At 32.8% G+C, this 17,528-nt stretch overlaps 3 protein-coding genes across 5 annotated transcripts; 2 read left to right on the top strand and 1 right to left on the bottom strand.

Annotated features, from left to right (window-relative positions):
- The first annotated feature begins 816 nt into the window (after nucleotides 1-816).
- On the top strand, nucleotides 817-2,438 carry LOC117243445 (28 kDa heat- and acid-stable phosphoprotein). The gene is made up of 5 exons (XM_033510951.1): nucleotides 817-1,012; nucleotides 1,165-1,262; nucleotides 1,624-1,752; nucleotides 1,822-1,952; nucleotides 2,027-2,438. The coding sequence occupies exons 1-5, from the start codon at nucleotides 1,003-1,005 to the stop codon at nucleotides 2,241-2,243; spliced, it is 585 nt and encodes a 194-aa protein (XP_033366842.1). The 5' UTR covers nucleotides 817-1,002; the 3' UTR covers nucleotides 2,244-2,438.
- A 216-nt stretch (nucleotides 2,439-2,654) lies between these two features.
- On the top strand, nucleotides 2,655-5,598 carry LOC117242960 (lysophospholipid acyltransferase 7). Of its 2 annotated transcripts, XM_033510036.1 has the most exons (7): nucleotides 2,655-2,778; nucleotides 2,876-3,155; nucleotides 3,709-3,980; nucleotides 4,058-4,209; nucleotides 4,283-4,491; nucleotides 4,562-4,883; nucleotides 4,956-5,174. In XM_033510036.1, the coding sequence occupies exons 2-7, from the start codon at nucleotides 2,947-2,949 to the stop codon at nucleotides 5,172-5,174; spliced, it is 1,383 nt and encodes a 460-aa protein (XP_033365927.1). In that variant the 5' UTR covers nucleotides 2,655-2,778; nucleotides 2,876-2,946. The 2 variants fall into 2 exon arrangements, with proteins under 2 accessions (XP_033365927.1, XP_033365926.1); XM_033510035.1 differs by lacking the exon at nucleotides 2,655-2,778 and having other exon boundaries at nucleotides 2,947-3,155; nucleotides 4,956-5,598.
- Nucleotides 5,592-9,846, bottom strand: LOC117242965 (serine/arginine-rich splicing factor 2). 2 transcript variants are annotated; one of them, XR_004495369.1, is made up of 5 exons: nucleotides 9,538-9,844; nucleotides 9,174-9,317; nucleotides 8,388-8,585; nucleotides 8,166-8,255; nucleotides 5,592-6,588 (listed from the first exon to the last, which is right to left on the bottom strand). XR_004495369.1 is itself a non-coding variant. In XM_033510037.1 (4 exons), exons 1-4 carry the CDS (start codon nucleotides 9,717-9,719, stop codon nucleotides 8,249-8,251), a joined length of 531 nt encoding a protein of 176 aa, XP_033365928.1. In that variant the 5' UTR covers nucleotides 9,720-9,846; the 3' UTR covers nucleotides 7,084-8,248. The 2 variants fall into 2 exon arrangements, 1 of the variants encoding a protein (XP_033365928.1); XM_033510037.1 differs by lacking the exon at nucleotides 5,592-6,588 and having other exon boundaries at nucleotides 7,084-8,255; nucleotides 9,538-9,846.
- Between the last annotated feature and the right edge of the window lie 7,682 nt (nucleotides 9,847-17,528).

The raw sequence follows: 17,528 nt of genomic DNA, 5'->3' as shown, positions 1-17,528 counted from the left end.
AAAATAAAAAATTTCACTACCTGTAAGTTGGAATTGCAGACAGATGCATGATAAATTCTGCGTTAGGTGTTTTGACGAGAAATTTCATACACGGAATGACTTGCACTTGCTACTCAATACTGACCGATTAGTAGCCAATTGGCACCCAATACAACCGTGTCAGATGCATCCAATTACTTCACGATTTCGTGTTTGTAGACAAACTAAAAAATTCATAAATATCCTATGAACACATGTTATTTTATACCGCGAAATGAGATTAGTTTGAAAAACGTGTCTCTCGCGATAACTTTACTATCTATAACTGTTACAAAAAAATGAAATTAGCTGGAATATAAAAAACGAGATAAACTGAATAATTTTATAAGATTTTTGAGAAAATAAATTTAGTTTGCTCAAGTTATCTGGCAATTGATACGTTAACATGTTACATACATATGTCATTAAAGCATGAAGTATGTTGTTCAAGAGCGGAAAACACGACAGAGCTCAAGTTTGCAACACGTTAATTATTGTTTCGCAAAGATTATATAATCAAATTTACATATTTTAAATTGAAAATTGTAATCGGAATAACATTGAAATATAAACATTAATATTTATAGTAAACGAATAAATAACTATGAAACTTACATTCGTACGTAGAGACGAGCATTCAATTCTAACCAAGTCATTAAATATTTAATCGAGTTTACGTGTTGCTACGATATAAAGATCAACTTATTAGCATATTTGTAACATACGCAAATTGTGAAATAAAAATTTTTTATTTCTGCCCTTGAATTGTTTCAATAAACCTACGAACGTTACCAACCATGCAGGCAAATATTCTATGCAATGGTTCATGCCGCTAGAGCTCGTGGTTGACGACCAAATAAGCAGCAGTGCAGTATTAATCTGACATTAAACGTAATTCCTCTCTCTCACAGCGGAGAAGAGGTATTTTCCTTCAAATTTCCGTACAATAATCATTAAATTGACGTGATCAATTGGTTCGAAAAAATGCCACGCGGTAAGCACGGACAAATTATTATTTATTTCACACTCGACACACACAGTTATCATCATTTCTTCCCCACCACATTTCTTGGCGAGAAAAACGCAATTTCGTATGTTATGACCTCGACGAACGAATTTGGATCTAAAAAGACGGCTTTCCTCTAGGTAAATATGTCAGTTACAAAGGCCGGAGTCGTCACTTCACTAACCCCGAGGAACTGGAGGAGCAACGACGCCAGGAGGAAAAAAAGCTCCAGTGGAGAGTCAGTATTTTTAAGTTAACCAACAGCACGACGGCTTAGATATTATTATTAAGTACGTAAGGTCGAATTATCCTTTGACGGTTGAGCGTGATTGTGCGCACCATTACTGAGATTTTTCATGGAGCATGATGCTCCATGTGCAACCGTTTGAGAGAACCGGGCACAAACCTTCAGAAAATTCTTAAGACTCAAAAGCGATGGATAGATCCTTAGATGATTTGTTTCATCTGTTCTTTCCACTTGCATTTGTTCTTTCGAAAAATGTAACATAAATTTTACTTAGGGGGCTGGTAAATAAAAATTCATTAATGTAAACGAAACCCTTCATATTTAAAAGTTATAATGATATTGTTTTTTTTAGAAGAACAAAGGAAAGGATAGTTCAAGTGATGAGGAAGATGAACCCAAAGCACACGGTGATTCAGTAAAAAATAATAGTTCCTCAGGGACAGATACCAATAGTGACTCAGAATCAGAATCGGAAACTGAGGTAAATTAATCGATAGAGATTTATAATAATCGATAAATGATAATTTTCCTTTCTTCTTTTAATTTGCAGGGAAAGACAAAAGGTGTAGAAAATTTAATTCAAGTTGAAAATCCAAATAGGGTACAAAAGAAAGCAAAAAAATTATCTCAATTAAATCAATCTTTAGACACAGCGAAACCAGATTTATCTCGTAGAGAACGGTAAAAATCAATGAAACATACAGAAGTTCGTAACATGTAAAGATTGGAAAACTCATTTTTCTCTTCTTTTTTAGGGAGCAACTAGAAAGGCAGAGAGCATATGCAAACTATCAGAAATTACACGCAGCAGGTAAAACGGAAGAAGCACGCGCGGATCTAGCACGATTAGCTATAGTTAAACAACAACGAGAGGAAGCGGCTAAAAAACGAGAAGCTGAAAAGAAACAAAAAGAACTCGCTCTTCAGAGGAAAACGGAACTTAGGCAAAAGGCTCTTGGCAAAAAATCCTAGAACGTTTTAACTCGAGTCAATTAAAAAATATTTGATGTCGCAGCTATTATTACATTAACAATGATGAACAGTTAAAAAATCTACTTTCATATTGATACTAATTGAATGAATCAATTCGCGCATTTACAGAATGCGTTTGATGGAAATATCCTTGTTTAATTATACATAAATATAATTATTACAATAACTAAACTATACCTGCATTATTATTCACTATCTCCCACCTGACATATAATCTTATTTTACTAAGTTGACAATTCAACAAAATAATCAATAAAATATTATGTTTACTTACAATCTGCAAAGAAAGATGTTCCTAATATTTAGTTTTTAAATTATATATAATTATTATTTAAATTACTTTAGTAAATATAACTTCGCTCTGCTAAATTATTGACTCAGCAAAAAATCAATGATATACATATTGCATTTGTCTGTAATTTACAAGAGAAGCAAAAATGTACGGTCGAATGTTTCTATCATTTAAATTACAAATTACCGAAATTTAAATAAAAAAAGAAGCTTGTGAATAAATGTAAATCACCAAAATTTTTTAATAATTGTATAGTAATAATATCCGATTTATTAACGTACAAAGTTCACCGATTTGATTACGTACAATTTAACTGTAGTCGGTGGGACGGAGGAAATGGGATAGGATAGAAAGAAGACACAGTAAAGTTTCTACAGCTGAGCTGATACGATGTGGACGGATGTAGTTTACGTCACACTGTTGTTGTTTTGTGTATTCGTCGGGTTTTATTATCGAAAAATAGAAGATCCAGAGGTGAAGAAATGGACCGGCACGATAATTGGCATCCTATTAACAGGAGTTGTCTCAGGAAGTTATATACTTTTCCCTTTGGTTTTTTCTCTGATTAACGCTATTATTATAACCAACATCTCACCAAAGTATGATATATTAATTCGTTAATTATATTTATTTGTCGATTTAAACAAGGAGCGTTTTAGCTTATCAATTGTGTGTCATAATGTGTCAAAATTATTAACTCAATTTTAAGTGAAATATTTTTAAAATTATTTTTGATAATGTCATCGTATCTACTTACTTTGTACGATATGATTTTCTTATATTTCGATCTTATCTAAAATTACAAATGTACAGATCAAATTAACTGTGTCATTTTTAGATATATATATCTCAATAATGCACTATTCTTAAAAGACATAATTAGCACTTGTTAAGTATCAAATTACCACCAATTGTAACTTGATTGCCGAATGGAAATATTAATATAATGAAAATCCCCGTTCTTTGAACTAGTGTTTATCATTTTATTTTATGTGAGATGCAAAAATTTATTATCACTTTCTACTTAATATTATGTAACATAAAACAAACAAAATGTTTTTAATAATAAACGCTCCTTATAAATTTTCTGTTCATATTCCATTCTTTTATAAAACTAGTTAATGTCATTTCTCAATTTGTTGTTATTTGCAGGAAATCTCATATTGTCAGCTTTATCTTTTCATTCTTCTTTCTACTTGTTATATCTCGATTAGGGGATTATATTGGTTTACCAGTACCATCAACTCATACAAATCTCATACTGATGATCTTAACACTAAAATTATCTGGACTAGCGTTTGAACTAAATGCAGCTATTAATCCTCCAGCTGATGATCCAGAAGGAGTAGATAATGAAGCAATAAAAAATGTTGGATTTTTAGATGTTTTTCATTATGGTTTTGGCTATATGGGACTTTTGACTGGTAATTCTATGATACTTTAAGTAACTATAATTAATCTAATTTTGATATTATATTAAATGTAATATTTCTCTCTACAGGACCATACTATCGGTATAGAACATATTGGGACCATCTATATAAGCCATTCTCTAAAGTAGTAGATCCATGGCCTGTCACGCTATATAAACTGAAACAAACTACATTCTTTGTTGTCCTATTCTTCATAATGAGTTACTGCTATCCCGTCAGAGTAATATCAGTTTTCATTTTACCAACAAATATAGGCAGAATTATAAATGATTAAGTTTCACTTTGTATTTCAGTATATTTTAACAGAAGAATATGCAGAAAGATCTTTCCTTTATAGACACTTTTATATGTATCCTACATTCGTCCTTTTTCGAGTAAGAATGTACATTGGAATGGGTTTAGCAGAATGTGGATGTCAAATGGCTGGACTAGGAGCATATCCTACTAGATGTAAACCTATACAAGGACTAGGTCCCAAAGATTATAAAACAACAGAAATATTGTAAGAGCATCCTTTTCCCTGTAATAATATTCATTATTTGGAACAAAAATATAGCAACTAAACGTTACAGAGCTAAAACACCTGAGAAACTGGAGAACGAGGAATTGGATTTTGAAACTGTATATAATATGAATGTTTGGAAATTAGAAAAATGCAATTCGACAAGAACAGCTATGAAAACATGGAACAATTGTGTTCAATATTGGTTTGGTGTCTACATCTATAAACGACTGCCAATGAAAAATATGCGAGCTCTCTTAACCCTATTACTTTCTGCTGTTTGGCATGGTTGGTCAGCTGGCTATGCTGTTTGCTTCTGTCAGATTCCTCTTTTTCTGTTATCAGAGGACATATTCTACAAATTTTATCAGCAAGCCGCTGAAAACAGTATCGTAAGTTCTATTTTTGATATCTATTCATAACTATTAATTGAAATTTTAATTTATGTAACTTTCGTTTTTTAGGCCAGAAAATTGTGGTATTTGCTAGGATGGTATGAGAAAACAACTTGCATGGCGTATTTGGGAATATCATTCTTAGTATTAGATTTCAAAGAAACTCTAGCTTACTACAAACTTGTATATTTCTCTGGTCATATCATAGCACTTACGTTATACATTGCAGCTCTTTACTGCAAATTGTATATTTTCAAGCCTACAGGAGATAAGGATAAAGATAAATAGTCTATAAATCTTTTGCATTATATATAAATTTTCGTGTCATGCTCGAGTTGATTTAGAAATATCTAAATGACACGTGTACTATAATACGCTTCGTATAACTATACGCATCAAGCCATTCAAAGATCATTAGCATAGTGTAATATTAAAATATTTTTTAGAATATTACATCTTTTCACTTTAATGTAAATGATAGAAAAATTTATTGATGATCATAATTAAGAATGATCATGTATGATTACAATTGAAATGCTTATCAAAAAAATGTAATATATTTTTTGTTACTATTGTTAAATTATTCGACTTGTAGGATAACGAAGAATTTAGATTTACACTATTTAGAAAAAAGAACGAAAAATTATCTTTGGATAATTAGGTTTTAAATTTTCCATTGATACAAGTGAGGAATAAAAAGTTCTATTTCTTCGACAAGAATTCTTTATTGATTAAACCCTTCACATCTCTACAAAGATTTATATTCTTCCCCTTAAAAAATCTTTTATTTACTGCAACATTACCTTACCTCTAAAATACTTACTACTCTATCGACGTTCGGTGACACCTGAAAAAAGAACACAGGAAAAACAAAAGGATCCCACTGCCCACCCTCGAAACTTTCCCAATTATTTGTAATGTGGCGGCAAGTGTTTCAAGCGATGATCATATAAAAATTGGAATCGTTATAGGTTATATCGAAAACGATATTAACGATAGATACGTTTTCAATTTCATTAACTATTTAAAAAAAAGTGAAAGTCAAAATTGAAAGATCTGTTTTTAAAATTGGGCATAGATTAGTACCTTGGAAGAAACTAATTTGAAAATTGTATAAAATGAACCATTGAAGCGAAATGAAATACATCTTGATACGCCGACGTTAAGAAATTTGTGAAAAGGATATTCGTACTTAGAAAATCGACATTTAAACTCGTTCAACTTACGAAAAAGACCTACACAGCTGGAAATAAGATAGTACATAGTTGACTTCGAACGGACCATTGCTGGAGAAATGATTTGTTTCAAGAAACGCGCAAAGCAATTGGTAGATATAATAGTTGAAATGTCGAGTTGCTGCTTGCGAGGTCTGGTGATGCTCACGTGCTACCTGCAAACCGGACGATGGTCGAGACCAGCAACCGCGTGTGGCTTTTCGTCGTGCTCTCTGCATATTTCTCTGCACTCTCGAGACCGTACCCTCTGCGATTTCTGCACGCCGACCCCCCACAGAGAGAGAAACAGCTTTCGCTCACACACTTTCTCTCTTTTTCTCGCCCTGATCGACTAGCGCGAACCTGCTTTCACCAGACCACCAACCGCTCGCTACTGCAAACTGCTTACAGCCCTGCTACTCGGCTTACTGCTTACTCTCAGCTACCCCATCATCAGCTACACTCGCCACGCCACTCCTTTCCACCGCCTGTGGCACCATAAAATTACAACTTAGTTATAAGGAATAAACGTGTTACATCCGTGTGTGAGGAATTTTATCTTTTTTTTTCTTTTGTTGAAAGATGTTTGACGATCGATTAATTATAATATTAAAGATAAGACCAATGGTTAAATGTTAAATTATCTTAAATTCTAGAATTTGATCTATCTAAGATTAATGACAGCGTTGTTTTATACAAGATTCGAGGAAGTTAATAACATTCAGAAGTGAACAGCAGTATGTAAGTAATAAGTAAATATGAAAGATTGTACCACTGTTAATTTCTTAAGCTTATGATCTTAATTGGGACATTTTGTTTTAGTCTCATTGTACTCGATACAAGAAAATCCATAATTACGATATCGAAATTTTTTCGTAGACGAATATAAATGATATAAAATTTTCGAGTAACTTATTTTTCTGACAGCATTACCTACATCTATATATGTAGTTTTTAAACACTGTCTAAAACTATGTGAATAGTTCCGTCTTCTGCATTTTATTACACTTTATTATAAATGGCAATCTTACATAAATAAACCTGTATATTGTTACAGAAACGCAGAACTTATGTCTATAATCTATATAGATTACGACTTTTAATTTTTCTTATTTATTTCTTTACTTTTTCTGATTAATCGAGTCGTAATCATAATTTGTCGATCAAATTATATTCACAAACAATGAAAAATTATTCCAAGTTATTACGACTTAGGAAATTAGCTTAAACTTTGTACAAAAATTGGACTCAAATCGACCACATACAGTTTACATTACCTGCTAATTACCATATTAACACCCTCATGTATTTCCAGGAATATTTAATCCACCTTGCTTGGTTCAAATAATTTTTAATATTGGAAAACAACTTCACAATTTTATCGAAACAGTTGGTTTCTTCTTATTACTTATATATACTATATAGAGATTAAAATATTCATAATGACTCAAGAAACGAAAGAAAAAGAATAAACTGTAATCATTTATAACTCACTTATATCGAGACGTACTGAGAATTGTGCACACTACATTTTAACATAAGATGAGAACATTTTGTGATCGAACTAATAACAATTTCTTTTATTTAATTATTTATAGAGTGTAAACTTGAATATTATCCGCAACATCGTCAAGATGTGAAATTCCTGCCATTGTTCCAGAACAGAATAAAAGATCATTCATGTAGGTGCTACAGCACGTTATTTCGAAGCTCTTAATAGGATAATAATGAATGTTAATTTACTGATCAAAACAAGCTGTTTCGCTACAACAATGTCCATACACGCGAAACCAGAAAAACACATTAACTTTCTTCTGATCAGAAATAAGCATTGAGACAATATATCACTTAACAGAATAAGAATTATTATAAAAACTTGCAAATGAAAGTCGTCGCGAGTCTATTAAACTCACAATCTAAATACATTACATTAAAATTAGTATTGGGTTCATTTTTCTTTTCTTTTGGTAACCCAAGTAGTGCGTTGTCATAATTAATATGTAAGTGACAGAAGAAATGTGAACGTGCGACAGTGTTGCTCTAGATATAGAGGGTAATAGAATACCTTTTTGTTCTCAAGAAACGATTATTCTGCACTCGCAGCATGTGCATCAGTTCACAGTTGTACTCGTATATGGTTCAATTACTTCAGTCCCTGCATGGAAAAAAGATCATATTATATGAATATATATTATCAATGATGCGCTTAACATTATAACTGATGTTTGTGGAGCGAATGTATAGTGATAAGAATAAATTAAGTTTCATCTATTATCATAAAACTTACCTTGATTTGGAGCGACTGTCTTTTTGCCTATCTGGAGACTTGCTGCGAGAACGGGACTTTCCACGCGAGCTCTTACTGTCGGAACGTGAGCGGCTGCGGCTTCGACTATATGAACGCCTGCGATCTCTATCTCGGCTCCTTGATCTACTGCGAGATCTAGAACGAGAGCGTCTTCGATCTCTGCTTCTGCTACGTGATCTATAAACAAACAGGCTATTGATACAAAGCTACATAGTATTACGTGTTAAGTATTTTACCTAATCTTTATGTCGCTCAATTAATTTCTTCAATTATTCTTTAAAAGTTTCAATTTTATATAAAAAAGATACAAACTGTTCGCATATTTTGCATTGGCTGTACTTTAAGGAACAAAATTATTGACATTTTTATATATAATTATATTATTATATACTATATATTATTATTAATAGTATATAATATAATGGGGTACAAAAACATTCAAGCACATATAGACATTTTTTACGAATACTTTGACAATTTGTACAAAGTATATGTTTGTAATAAATATATATAGTTTCAAAATGTTTTAAGCAATATATATAATATGGATATAGCAACTTTTTATAGTAAACATTCAAATACTTTCGCAAGCCACAGTATCTGTTATTGATGATCTTCACAATGAGAAAAAAAATTTTAACAATATGTAAACTAAATTCAAATCACACAGTGAGTATACATATAAGTGTTGGACTATGGTATAAATATCCCAACATAAAGGTATACAGATTTTCTATATAATAAAAATGTTTTAATAACAATTACCTTCCTCGTCGTCGGCTACCACGACTTCGGTGTGGTGAAGTTGGTCGTCCATATCGAGCCATTTGAACTCTAAGTTCCCTGCCATCTAACAGTCTTCCATCCATAGCATCTAATGCATCTTCCGCATCACGCTTATCATAGAATCTAAAACAATGACTCACAATAATAAAAATGTTATTTTAGACATATATAATATATATATATATATATGTTATTAGAAAATACAAATTGTTTGGCCATAACATTTGTTGCTATATATAAGCTTCGTTATCTGAATACTACAATGACGTCACACTAATAAATCGTAATCAACAGAATGTGCACAAAAATCGATAAACACTAAGAAAAATAGATCTTTACATACCTAACGAACGCAAATCCGCGACTTTCTCGAGTAAAACGGTCCCTGGGTATGTAAATGTCGCCAACCTCGCCACATCTTTCGAACACGCGTCTCAGATCTTCCGGCGTCGTTCTGTACGTGAGATTGTCCACTTTTAAGGACACCATCCCATCAATTCGAGGTGGTGGCCTACCGTAACTCATGTTTTTCAATTCGTGGAGGACTTCGAATTGAATAAAAACAATACTACAGTCGACGAAATCAGTTTTAGAACAAGAACCACAGGTGCATGTACGTTCAACACAAGATGGCGAGCAGCGGAAGAATGAATTCTACGCGCAATATGGTCGGAAATGACGTAAATAAAATATCGCACTACGCGCGTCAAATTCTTTTTTGTACGAAATGCACATATTTTTCTTTCATTCGTAAAATAAATAGATTTTATTAATTTACTGATAAAACAAGGATATTTTGGCAAAAAGATTATGATTTCTTTATTGAAATGAGTTGCAGTAAAAATTTAAAAAAAAGCACAAACAATTGTTTTTGATGGAAGTGAAAATTATCTATAAGAACTATTTCTTTTATTAAATATGCTCCAATATTTCATATAAATTAAGTATTCCAATAATTTTCTTTTATTCCTGCATATAATTTATGAAAATTTAAAGTGTATTTTCATATTCTTTTTAATACTACATAGGAGTGAAATGACTTACGTTGCTCACTTCCGGCCAATTTCAAATTTAAACGGGCAGCAATTTTTATCGAAAAATAAATGAAAACGTTTGAATTTGCTCTTGTTTTATCGAAAGCAAAAGAAAGTACACAAAGGTTTTAATGGAACAACGTTGCTCTACATAAGAAAATATCATGGGAACTAACGTAGAATGACATAGATAACTTCGGTGAAGGAAATATCGACTCGTCTTTTATGTTTCATTTCTAAACAGGTTTTTATATAAAAAAATTAAATTCCACGTACAATATCAGACACACGCGGTCAATGGTGGTAAACATTGATCGCAACAAATCGTTAACGCATTATTTTTATTTAAGTTTCAATGAAGCTGCATCTGTGGTATCACAACAATGCCCTTGCAATAAGATGCCCCACAAAATAATCTGTCAACATGGTTTAAAAATCCACCGATACAATTACAGCTTCGATCTCCATTTTGCACGTTTACGAAAACGAATCATACCAACCGTAAGAAAGGGCAAACGCAATTGTTGTACATTTTGGTCCTTTACCCGCCGATCTCCTGTATCTGTTGCATCGACACGTTTGCATATTACGAGACGATCTTTCGTTTGATTAAGGAAATGTAGGCAGAAAGCAAAACGTTAATTTTTAACATATTTTAAAAAAGATCGAGTGAAAAGAGAATTTGGAAAAAAGAACCGAAGGGCAAACGTGTTAACAACAAACACAGTACTCACAATACTTCTTTGACTTAGCTAGGCGGTAGGCGCAAAAATAAGAGACGTCGAGTGATCGCAATTCTCGCTCTATTCTTTTTTTACTTTTCTATCTTCCTTTTCCTCTGAAGATTCGTGAACCATTGGCAGAGCCACGAGTATGTACGCGAAGCGTGGTCTCGAAATAAAAGGAAGTAATACGTGCAGGATAAAGGTCGTCGAAAGAATTTCTAACAAACCACATAGCGATATTCGATTCAATAAATAGCTTAGAAATGTTTAACAGGTATCTTATTATTACAAAATACAAACGAGGAAAAAAGAGAGAAAGAAAAAAAGGAGATTCGAAGAAGAGATTCTGATTGCAAGAGAAATGGAAATGAGATGATTTTGAAATCAGACAGAGACATTACATAGAGAGCGTATAATGAAAGAGATGAGGGTTGAAAAATTAGACCCGTAAGTTAATCGAAGATTATTATGTTATCACTTGTCATGTGTAATAGATGTGCTTCGCGATAATTATAAATTAAAAAAAGGGTCCAACGATTCCATACGTGGGATACACGATTTGTTACAATTAAGATTATTAAAAAATATATATATATATAACATATATGTATATGTATATTATATAAAACACAGGCGAAGTAATGTCAGTAAAATCGATCTGTACGGGGCGAAACTTTCAAATATCTTGGATGACGGAGGGAAAAAATGTATATCTGACAATTGTTGAAATACTTGAGACCGAACTTGGACGACGCGACGTCTCTTCGTGCATTCCGTGGGCGTGGGACGTCGCCCCGTTCAAGCCACCGCTTACACTAATTACTATTCAACAATTCAAAATACTTATAATGATACACACAACCATGAATAATCTCAACAGCTGCTGGCCTTAGCCCGAACTAACTTATTATCATAGATAACCGTGAATACAAAAGTAATTCATTTTCTCTTTTCATATTTCTTTTTATCGTTATTTATCTATTGCTACGTCGCATATGTAATAAACGTACAATACGATATTACATATCGAGTTTTCCTTTTCTCCTTTTGTTATAAGTTAGTTTCTGGCCGATCAAAGCTCCGCAACGCTCTTACGAAAAAAAAAAGACGCTGGTTCATCAGATCTTGCTTTACAATCTTCCGTCGTTAATTAATTATCTCTCTCCCTCCATTTCTTTGTCATTTCTCTCGTTCGTAATTGTTTCTTTCTCCGCTCAGTTCGCATTGTGGTTGTATACAAAATATTGTAATCAGGACATTCACAATCATCAGTCGCATGCCTTCTCCTTTTCCTCTTTTCCTTCGCCTTCTTAATTGCGCTTGTCGCGTCCACATGTCATACACTTTCAACGTTAAATCGAAATTCGGAAAAGGAAAGAAGAAAAAGAGAACGCATCTCTCATCCGCTGCCTTTACAATAGTTCTCTCTCGGCTTCACGTACGGTTTAACCCATCATTCTCTGTCTCACGTTTTAATTTATATCCGTTTATTAATATTATTACGCTCGATATAAAAATAATACTCAGTCGATTAGTACAGATTTAATACTCGGTGTAAGAACTGGGGAAGGGGTCTTAGCGCTTCCAGTTTCTTACAGTGTGTATTCTTATTCTTTTTTTTTTTTTTTTTTTTTTTTAAACCTTTTTCACAATGTTTTACGATTTACGCCTCTATTATCGCTTCTTCTCTTCACCGTTTATATACTTATCGTGTGTACGTAAGTTTCTCTTATGCATTAATGTAAATTGTGTATGTTTCATGCGCGCCTCTACGCGTGTAACGTGTGTGTGTGTACGTGTACGTGTGTGTGTAATACGTGTATTTATGTGTGACTTAGGACTTCGACCAAGGAAATCTCGGTGAAATCAAAAGATTCACGGTCGCGCAGACGGACGGAACAGTGCTGCGAGTTAATAATTAATTATTTTTCAACGCAAGCCGCAGAGAGGTATCGACGATTCACCCCTTATTTATTTTACATTTTCCATCTTTCCGCGAAAACCCCTTCTCTCTCTCTCTCTCTCTCTCTCTCACACTCTCTCTCTCTCTCTATTTGTCATGTATAATTATGCATTTCTTTGTCTCATATCATTTTTGTTTCTTATCCTCGAGACTTTCGTATACATTTGTTCATCGTGGACACGAGATGCTCCGTAGCCGCGATTTTCTTTCTAAAAGAACCGCTTCCTATGATCATCGAAGATTAACAACAAAGATGTGCACGTGGTGACGAAGCACCTCGCAGTGATCTCGCCTACTCTCGATCCATCGCTTTGATCTCACTCCAGCTCACCATTTCGGTAATTAATTACATACGCATACCGTATATAATCAGACGGTCATTGACTATTTTTCTCTTCCTTTCTTCCTTTTTTCGTTTTTTTTTTTTTTTTCTTTTTTCTCGTACCCGTTAATAAGCGACTCGAATTTGAAGAAATATCAATAGTTCGTAGAGGCACACGTGTTTCGCGAGGGTGAGGAGAGAAGCGGATGGATCGAGAGTAGAAATTATTACAATAAGTGGCGTTTTTAACGCGTTAGTAACGTGCACGTGAGCATCTGTATTCAACGAAATCTCCAGGTGAAGGCACCTAAAGCATTGACCGTCCGCATCTCGTACCGCATAAAACCGAGTGTGTCTCGCAGAAAAGGTGGGAATGACCACACGCGCAGTGCCTGATCATTACTAGCTAACGCGTGTAATTGTTCTGTTTCTCATTTTACAAAAGATAAAAGAAAGAATGCAAAGGAAAGAAAAGAGAAAGAAAGAAAGGAAGGAAGAAGAAAAAAGAGAGAGCGAAACTCGTATAAAGTACAATGTAGAAACAATAAATTAAGCCAGTCGTTGCCAAAAAAAAAAAAAAAAAAGAAAATGTCTTACGTTAACGTCGGTGCAAAAAACGGTGAATACAATAAATTATAGTTTAAATAATTATTCAGGGGAGGGTCACTTATGTAAAAATAGACGTACAAAACAAGGACGAAGGAAAAGGATGGGGGGAAAATAGGAGTAGAAGGACACGGGAAGGACTCAAGAGGGAAAATAACTAAATAATTTAATAATTAAGTAAGACAAATCTCGCCATCGGGGATTCCTTTAAGTAGTGTTGGTTAAAACTCTTAACAGCTAAAGTCAAACGCGTAGAATACTGATACATAAAAAAAAATTCTATAAGAAGCCTCAGCTATTTTTTTATTTCGTTCATTATTGTTAAAAAAAAAAAAAAAAAAGAAAAGAAACGAGTCGTGACGAGTGGCGGTCTTGCAACTAAATCTTATTTAAAAAGGATCGTAATGTCCTTAACGTTTAATGAAATCGATATATCAATAATATTAATGTATTTATATATATATATATATATAATAGCAATACTCGATTTCTCGATTCTAATAATTATAAAAAATATCCTCTAGTTTCAGAATTAGTAGAGAGCTCAAATCTAATTCTACTTACGCATCTACAATGGTAATAATAATAATAATAATAATAATAATAATAATAATAATAATAGTAATTAAAAAAAATATAAGGATAATAATAGTTATGCTTTTTTTGTTATTTAACAAGCTACGTCGAGCCAAATATTTATAACTGAGAGAAAAAAAATGCCTAACAAAATAACTGTCCATTGCTTTCACTTCTTTCTATCAATGTTATTTCATAAATAAGTTCATTCTCTTCGCGTATGGTACACTTAAAAAAATGGTATTCTAAAATGTTCTATCAACAGAATTTAAAAAAAACTGGCGATCTATAGCTTGACCAAGAGAAGTCAAGGCCCTACGTACTTTAGTAACTGATTACTTTCGTCCCTTAGTAAGATGTTTAAGCCTAAATGTGTATCACGTATCTTTTAAATAAGTAGTATATACCGCTTAAAAATAGAAAAGTGTTTTACCTATACGAAATTTACAGTTCATACAACTGATGTCTGTAAAAAAGACACTGAAATTTTGAAGGATATTTACAAATTCGTTTTACAATAAAAGTAAATAAAATACGTAGAATATACACTTGTTAAGACTTATTTAAAAGATATGTTACCTGTCAACCTGCTTATAAAACAGGAAGTGTATCGAATACGTACTAAATGGAAGGATCATTTCGACGTACAAGAGAAAAGTTTAGCAATCTGTTATTTGGATCGCAACTATTGTGAAACCTCATCATAGTTTATGCCTCTTCCTCCAATACTCGTGTTATCAATGTAAAGATACCACATCTTCAATGCCATTCATATTTAAAAAATATGTATAAAACAATATTATATACATTAAAAATATAGAGTATATAAATTAGCTTTTGTTATGCATTAAACCGTAATCGTTCGGAAATTTGATTGAAAATTCTAAAAAATACGAAATAAAATACGAATGTATTATTTATTTTCATAATCTTAGTACAAGTTAAAAGCTTAAAGATTTAAAAGCTTAAAAAAGGAAAGCAATAGCATTGATTTGTGGTATCATTCATACTCGTATAATAACATAGAACACTGTATCTATGTATGTAAAACTTGTATGAGTGTATGTGTAATATGCCTGTATCATTTGTGTCTGTATATATATATTTATACGAGTGTATCCATAAGGCTCCTTTGATAACGACTAAAACTAAGTTGCTCCACTAATCACTGTAAGTGAATTTAAAAGCTCTGTAAAGCAGTGTATGCCAAGAGGTATCACTGATAAGAAGAGCTATAAGAAGAGGGAGAAAAATAAAGGAGAAATATGTAAATGCTGTGTATGAGGTTGTAAAAGAGAAAGATAAAACGTTAATTTTTATCATATGCCCTTAACTATACTCTATGTTACATAGACTAAATCTATTTTTGGCAAAGTTGTTTAGGTATACAATGTTAGATATAACGATACATGAGTAGATGCACTGGCCATCGTATTAAGTGGTATTTAGGGTTGCTTAATACCTGTTTATTAATGTGTGATCTGTACATTCTGGAAAATATAGATCAGTGATAACCCTTAGAAAAACGAACAATTTTGTTTATCTACATCAAAATATCCATTGTTTTCTTGGCTTTTTTACAATATGAAAATAAAATTAAACAGAGTTAAGGAAGAAATTTAAAGGGAGACTGAGGAATATGTGAAACATACCTACAGCAATTGTGGAGCAATAAAATTTGTTATTTTTAACGTCTGGCATATAAATGAATGTTATCTAAGTATTAGTTCCTGAAATTTATGTATGCCGTCGAGAGAGCACGCAAACGAGTATTGTATGACGACAATCTATTCTACGTACCATCGCGTTTTTATTGCTTTCGGAGTCTTAGCTTATATGGTGGTGTGCTGCCTTGTCTATTAAGTACAAATCATCGGCGACTGCATGAACAGTCGACAAGCTTTTTCAATACGTAGAGAAGAAGGGAGGGGGAAAAATACGTAAATGGTAGAAAGAGTATTTAAATGTGTTTACACCGGCAGTCTCGTGCTCATGTAAAAAAGTATCTACATCATCTAAATTAAGATCGTATCTGTAATTAAATTATCTGCATTTACTGCAATAAGAGCTAAAAAGGGGAAGAGAAAAGAGATGAATCGTTGAAAGGCCACTAGAATATAATCTTTAAAAATGATACTGGCAAAACTGTAATGTGGCAAAGCTCAAGTTATAAAATATGTATCGAATATTTGTTTCTTTAGTAAATATTTGCCACATTGCAACCGTTTTTCTGTTCCATTGATTTCCTTCCATTTCTTCAGTTTGGATTAATAAGACTTCGCTCGTTATTAAATCCAATTAAAAATAGATTTTGATTACTAGTTGAGTTCAGTTGAGGGACGTTCGTTTTTTAGCTTGAATATTACGCAAAACAACGAGACAATTATGATTGTAACATCACTGACAGCTAAAAGCCCGTGGAACAAAACGGTTAAATTTTGTTCACTAATCTTTTAGTGACAAATCTTCATTTTTTTGCTTTTTCTTCTTTATTTCTAAGCCTTCTCGAACAGTAATCTAGCACCGTTCTAAAAACTTTCACTGGTGACTGAATTTCTTACGTCACTAAGAAAACAGACAACGACCACCATTCCTTTTTAACGCGTAAAATACGTGCGACACCGAAAGAACAATTTGCGCGTGTATGTACAACGATCGCCCGTCGCTCTCTATAGCTGCAAGCGTAGAAAATTTTGTATAAAAATATTCTTCGTATTCGTATATATCGTGTATATATATGTACATATTTTGAATAACCACGTAATTAATACTGCGTATTTAATATCATCGTTCCTTCGTGCGCTCTGCACCACGGGCTTGGTAGCTCAAGGGATAAATACACATCCCAATATTCTACCACTTCAAATTTCTCGAGACCGTGGAAAAGAGGAAAAGAGAGAAAAGGAGAGTCCAAAAAAGAGAATCATGGACGAGAATCAGTGACAGAAAGGAGAAGGAGAACAATCTCGTCTTTTACACCCTGTGTATCACCGGACAGACTATTCTGTCTAGAGATTCTTTGTTATATATATATATGTATGTATATATATAATATAATATACATATATATATGTATGCATATACATGTATATATATGTATATATATGT

This window comes from Bombus vosnesenskii, unplaced genomic scaffold (assembly GCF_011952255.1).
Source record: "Bombus vosnesenskii isolate JDL3184/JDL3185 unplaced genomic scaffold, Bvos_JDL3184-5_v1.1 scf7180000013265, whole genome shotgun sequence".
NCBI classification, from domain to species: Eukaryota; Metazoa; Arthropoda; class Insecta; order Hymenoptera; family Apidae; genus Bombus; species Bombus vosnesenskii.
Note: the sequence above shows the minus strand (reverse complement) of the source record. Positions and strands in the feature narration are given on the sequence as shown.

Excerpts from the sequence above, each read along its gene's own strand:
- LOC117243445 (XM_033510951.1), top strand. Across the intron at positions 1,263-1,623 it reads AAAAAAAGCTCCAGTGGAGA|AAGAACAAAGGAAAGGATAG; the intron begins GTCAGTATTTTT and ends TGTTTTTTTTAG. Across the intron at positions 1,953-2,026 it reads GATTTATCTCGTAGAGAACG|GGAGCAACTAGAAAGGCAGA; the intron begins GTAAAAATCAAT and ends CTTCTTTTTTAG.
- LOC117242960 (XM_033510035.1), top strand. The coding sequence starts at position 2,947 with ATGTGGACGGATGTAGTTTACGTCACACTGTTGTTGTTTTGTGTATTC. Across the intron at positions 3,981-4,057 it reads CTATATGGGACTTTTGACTG|GACCATACTATCGGTATAGA; the intron begins GTAATTCTATGA and ends TTCTCTCTACAG. Across the intron at positions 4,492-4,561 it reads TATAAAACAACAGAAATATT|AGCTAAAACACCTGAGAAAC; the intron begins GTAAGAGCATCC and ends TAAACGTTACAG.
- LOC117242965 (XM_033510037.1), bottom strand. The coding sequence starts at position 9,719 with ATGAGTTACGGTAGGCCACCACCTCGAATTGATGGGATGGTGTCCTTA. Across the intron at positions 9,318-9,537 it reads CGCGGATTTGCGTTCGTTAG|ATTCTATGATAAGCGTGATG; the intron begins GTATGTAAAGAT and ends TCATTGTTTTAG. Across the intron at positions 8,586-9,173 it reads GGTAGCCGACGACGAGGAAG|ATCACGTAGCAGAAGCAGAG; the intron begins GTAATTGTTATT and ends GTTTGTTTATAG.